Source organism: Prunus dulcis, chromosome 1, assembly GCF_902201215.1.
Source record: "Prunus dulcis chromosome 1, ALMONDv2, whole genome shotgun sequence".
Taxonomy (NCBI): domain Eukaryota; kingdom Viridiplantae; phylum Streptophyta; class Magnoliopsida; order Rosales; family Rosaceae; genus Prunus; species Prunus dulcis.
The window spans coordinates 22,794,779-22,800,810 of NC_047650.1; the positions used below are offsets into that span (position 1 = coordinate 22,794,779).

The 6,032-nt window shown below is 36.7% G+C and overlaps 1 protein-coding gene across 1 annotated transcript; it reads right to left on the bottom strand.

The window, feature by feature from the left end:
* Window positions 1-2,302: 2,302 nt before the first annotated feature.
* LOC117612912 (protein trichome birefringence-like 2) lies at window positions 2,303-5,421 on the bottom strand. The gene is made up of 5 exons (XM_034341548.1): window positions 4,157-5,421; window positions 3,603-3,795; window positions 3,318-3,508; window positions 2,944-3,102; window positions 2,303-2,712 (listed from the first exon to the last, which is right to left on the bottom strand). The coding sequence occupies exons 1-5, from the start codon at window positions 5,158-5,160 to the stop codon at window positions 2,370-2,372; spliced, it is 1,890 nt and encodes a 629-aa protein (XP_034197439.1). The 5' UTR covers window positions 5,161-5,421; the 3' UTR covers window positions 2,303-2,369.
* Window positions 5,422-6,032: the final 611 nt, after the last annotated feature.

The following is a 6,032-nucleotide window of genomic DNA, read 5'->3' on the forward strand; positions in this document are numbered from 1 at the left end:
AATTTCTTGTGAGCTTAGAATGGCTTACCTCATGCCTTGCATAGCCTTGTATTTATAGAGCCTCGTAGGGTTTGGGTTTGGACAAAAAATAATCCTTGTTGGGAAAGGAATTATTTTTCTGATGTTAGGAGATTTAAATCAATTAGGGATTTAATGAGAATCAAATCCCTAATTCAAGGCAAGAATCCCCAAATCAAATAATCCCAAAATGGAAGGAAATATTTGACCTAGGGTTTTGCTAAAATTCGGTTCCCACAATATACTTGACAAGTCTGGTAAGAGATGATCGCTTGCGAAAGATTAATTTTAATTTTAATTTTTACTTTTAAGTTTATGTGAGTTTTAATTTTGAGGATATTTGTGTCTTTTTAAGTGGAGTTTTTGCTATGTATGAAAGCTTTTTATAAAAACTGACATTTATGAAAGTAAGGACCAAATTTTAATTATTTTTTTTTTTATAAAAACTCGATTAGATATGAGTGTTATTGGACTCTATAATTATTTTGGACTTGGTAAAATTGTTTGGACACCCAATTTTTTTGTACACCGTGGCCCAATTTGTTGTACACTAGCGCCTAGTTTTATAGCAATAGATGCTAGTTGTTTTTACATGTATTAATTGTTTTTATTTTCAAAATGCATTTGAATTTTTTTTTTTTTGTTTTCTTTCTTATTTGGTGGATGATTATAACATGATGGATGCAATATCAATTTTGCTATTTATATTATTTTAATCATCGTATCAACGTACCCGTACATATATCCATACAACATGCTAGTCCCGCCTACTTAATTTTCAAATCTTGGATCCACCACTGACCTTACTATAAGCTCTAGACAAAGTAGCCTCGCTATCACAGTATAAAGAAATGAATGACATCGGTTGTGGCTACAACTCTATTTCTAATAAAATATTTCTAAGCCATTCAGCTTCTTTACTTGCTGCTGTCAATGCTCTATATATTTAGATTTCATAGTTGAATGTGCTATACATGTTTGTTTCTTTGAAGCCCAAGAAATTGCTCATCCAGCAATTCTAAAGATCCGCCCTGATGTAGACTTATTATCACTAGCACTTGTTATCCAACTAGCATTTGAATGTCCCTAGTACTGCTGGAAATTCAGAGTAAGATAAACTCAAATTAATAGTTCTTTTAATAATCACCTGATCAATTACTCATACCCATAATGTATGATTAAAAGGAATTAATTCGATTATCCTTTTCTTTCTTTTTTCAATTAGATACCCTAATATATCTAATATATCTATCTAATTGATCGCCGTTGGATCAATTAGTCATACTCATAACGTACGCATAACATGTCATTTTTGCCAATTTAGGAGCTATTACATCACATTCAAATAAAAATCATCTTACTAATAGTCGAAATTGACAAAGAATATGGTAATATAACATGCAAGACTTTTGTGCTAGTTTCTTGGGCTAATGTAGCCCCTATAGGTTTGAGGGCATTATTGAACTGGGTCACAGACTTTCAATTTCATCAATTTGCACTCTAATGTTTTAAGATTCGATCAATTTGCACATTCCGTTAATTTGACTGTTTAGTCTTCTGTTAAATTGACCGTTTAGTTCTCTGTTAAATTGATAATGTGACAAGTGAGGAACCCACTTTTATACTTATGTTAAATTGATAAGATAAAGCCGCCACTTCTTTTTGGGTAAAATTCATAAGATCAAGGCAAGACGAGTAATGTATACTATAGAATCAACTAGAAAAAAAAAGCAAAATGGCATTCAATTGTTGAGTTGAAGCCTCCACACTGGTAAAGGTAATGACACGCTTCATTGCTTTGTCAATAATAGTATGAGAATGTAATAATACAAGTGTTTGTGGTTTTAATCTGAAGATTAGTAGTCTTCTCTTTATCAGTTCAGTTGCTGCAAAACGAGTAACATATTGATCTGTCTACCATCTTGTGAATGTGTGTGTAAGCAGCATACTGTGTGTCTTTTGTGTGTTAATATATTTCATTTATTAGTTTATGCTGGAATTGGAAATGATTGATGGAATTTTGTTCTTTAAATCTTAAAAATAGAACAACTTTGGTTTATGGAAAGTGTCTCCAATTCTGCTCCTGCTAGCTAAGTTGATCCTCGGAAAACCTTGTTCTTGTTGTCAACATGGATCAATCCATAACATCGATTAAAAAAAAATTCAAGTATCAATGCAATGGTATTGTGGATATCTTTTGAACGTAAAAACAGCTGCCCACCCACTCTGCATACATGCATCATCTGAATCAGCATGTAAGGCTACTTGAGAAACTCACTACACAAAAGTTAAGCCGAGACAGTTAAAGAATAACAAATTATTAGGTAGACACAGCTTCTGTATAAGTTTGTTCAGCTTCCCACCGATGCCCTTCTGGCCTTCAAAAGAGAAGCATATAGCAATTCATTCCAAGTATCTGGAACCCCAGGCAAACACCAATGGCTGCAATCCTGAGATTGCTCTGCAGTAATCTGTTCTTCTACTGTCTTGTATTTCATTCTGTAAATGGAAGGGTGTCCGTCTTTTCTGTAATCTGTAAGCTTGCTTATGTTTAGATATGTCACTGGAGTTTTCATTTCTTGAAGTACATGCTCTAGAGCTCTCATCTTTGAAGGGTAATTCCCTAAAAAAGTCTCATTAAAGATTGGCTCTGCTTCTTTGTGGCACTGCCCACCTGAGTTCCATTGCCCTCCGCTACAACCAGATCAAACTGTTTCAGAATTGGTCTTTGTGGCATAGTACATGGGCAGAAACTGAAGAAGGATCTCCCTTATAAAATGCTAATATAAATTTCTGTGATGCTAATATGATAAGAGGAAAATCTAAACAAACTTAAACTTCCTAAAGGTTTACTCTAGATACCTCCAACAATTTGAGAGCATAAATAGAGGTGAGGCAACGAAACGAGAAAACATTGTCCTGTACCTGAAATGGGTAACTGAATATCCTCTGAAGAAAACCTGAGTCCGCTTGACATCAATGTTCTTGTCAACCCATCTAGCCCAAGTGGTGAGAGCCCTCTTGTATGCTTCGAGAACCTTCAGTCTGGGATGCACATAGTTGCCTTCTTGGTAATAGTCTTCCCTGTCAAACCACCAAATGCAAAAATGAGAGAGTTTACAGTCAAGTGACTTCATTTTTTCATTGGTAGAGCATTGCATTTAAAATTTTCTTCTCTTTACATGTTTTACAGTTTTAATTCACAGTATCAGCAACCCAAGCGTTGTAGGACCGTTCAATACCAGAGAGCTAAGTTCGCACAGCAAGAAGGAAAGCAATTTAACAAAGCAAATACACACCCTTTAGATGTTTTCTCATGAGTCCACCAATGGCCAGTGTTAAAAACGATCACATCAGCATCATGATACATAGAAGTTGTCCGGTCCATCATATCCAATCTTAATGTCTCAAATGAACCATTTCGAGCAGTAAACGATGATTCCCTAACAAGGAATGGAGAAGCAACAAAATCCACTGAACAATTATAATCCTGCCAGTGCAGCAATAGCATGGACGATCAGAGATTTTCAACCGAAAAAATGATGTTGTGACAACATATGGAGAATATAGTCATGGACACTTGCCTCAAATCTGAATGCATAAAAGCCCTTCTTTTTAAATTCACTCTTTCCCGAAATCTCATGAACTCTTCTCTTGTATCGAAGGCTGTTGCGAAGAATACACACCAGAGACTCCCACATGTTCCTATTCAATGAATCCCCCACAAACACCAACCTCTTTCCCCTCAACCTCTCCAGAAAATCGGTTGCATTCAGGCTGAGGATCACATCAGTAATAAACAAGGGTATGAAAAAAGAGGACTTCAAAGATTACTACATAAAATGTGAGAGCACTTTAAACATGGTCCACACTCCAATCACGCTCAACCAATATCACAGGATTAAATTATGCCCATTGCATTTTCACACACACACACACACACACACACACACACACACAATATATAAAATGCATATTTAAACACATGATAAAAGAAATTCTTCCACGCAGAGACAGAGAGGAAATACATTTTTATAAGTTCTGACGACAGAACAAACTTTTCATTCGATGATTTTATATGAGAATTAAAGCTCAAAAACACCTTTAAAAAACATCAAGAAATGAAGATGGATTTTACCTTGGGATGTCACACTCATTTGGCTGCCATTTCCATTTTATAAAAGCATTATCTGGCCTCCCATTTAGTTGACAATTAAAATCCCTATCAATGTATGGGCAAGAACCTCCAGGATAATATGGCTTTGAATCATCTCTTACCCACTTACCAAAAAATATATCACATTTCTGATAAGAATCAGTCTGCATTTTCCTGAGTTGAGAATCATAGTCAATGATCTTGTTTTTCTCCTTCGAATTTCCTAGATTAGATGTCTCCCGAACGCTTTTCTTCCTCTTATTTTCTGTGACCTTATCATCCTCATTACTAGAATTCTTTGACAAACTGCCTTCAATTGTTTTCTCTGCATGCACATCTTCTATGCCAGTATGGCTAAAATTCCCAATCACCCTCCCCTCTTCACCATGCAAGCTTCCATTTTTCAAAAGCTCAGAGGAGTTTCCCAAATGGGCAATCTCTACTATAGTTCCTCCCGCATTTGAACTCAAAACTTTACCCTTTTCAGGAATTAATGACCCATTATCACTGTTTTTCTGTTGATTCTTTTCGTCTTCAATCACAAAGCTTCGATCTTTAACCTCCTCTGTAAAATTTTGAAAATGGGTATTCTCCAAAACCGTCCCTTTCCCATTGGGCTCCACAAAATTTGGATTTCCAGCAACTACAGAGTAATTTGCTTCATGGGTTCTGTTCAGAACCCTTCCTTCTTCAATCTTATGCTCCAAATCAATAGATTCCTGCGTTTCTGAAGTACTAGAACCATGAGAGAAAGACGAACCAGAACTACTTGAAAATGAGAAAGGCCATGAAACAGAACCAGAATTCAGACCAACACTATAGAATCCTTGTATCGAAGGTTCCACTGTAGGACTTTTTAATGAGTTGCTGAACAATAGTACACCAAGTACAACAATAGAAACTCCAATCCCCAAACCAAACCCAGAAATCACCTTTCTTCTTGGTGAAAAAAACTGCTCTGGAAATGCAAGTTTCTTCCAAACCATGGCTGAAGACAATGCATACCCAGCTTGGGGACAAAGCGCGAGAGAGCAGAGGGTGTTAGTGAAAATGTGAGGGAAATGTGAATTCCGTTTGCATGATAAGGAAGGAGATAAGTAGATGTACTTTGACAGATCAACAAGATGAAGCGTGGAATGTCATCCTTTCATTTATGAAAAAGAAAATAAATACAAAAAGAAAGTTATGGAGAGCGGTGAGTGTGACGCAGAGGAGCAGAGTGCTGGAGAAAAAAAGGCTTCTTCAGCTCTTTGGCGTGGAGAGAGTCTGTGACACTGAGACAGCTGAATGTACAATTATGCCCGTCACCTTCAAGTGTCTTTTACATTACTACACTTTCTTTTGTTCTCATTTTCATTTGACAACACAACCCCAAGCATAAATCATATAAGTCCGGGACAGATGCGTCATTTGGGAAAGGGCATCGGCGTAAATAAAGCTCGTCATAAATGGTGCAAAGCGGAGGGGTAGCTTTGTCTAGAGCGTTCAAAATTTTGAGTGTTTTCGGGTTAACTGCTGTGAAGACGACACAAATATGAGTTGGCTTCCCGCCGACATATACGAGGATACGTGGCCGGGCCTTAAGGGCCATAACATGCGAACATTGATAGTGATGGCCGATAACTTCGTCCATTAGGATGTTGACGCGTAGTGGAATCAAAGTTATACATTGGCGACTGTGATAACTTCCAGGTGGCAGGAGCACGCTGCACGCGAAACACAGAAACCACCTGTGTCTGCAATTGCATGGGTTGTCATGCTCCACCTCCAAGTCTGAATCAATCCAATAAATTTATAAAAAAAATTATCAATCCAATAAATTTTAAAAATTTTAAAAAAAAGCTGCAAGACCAAAACA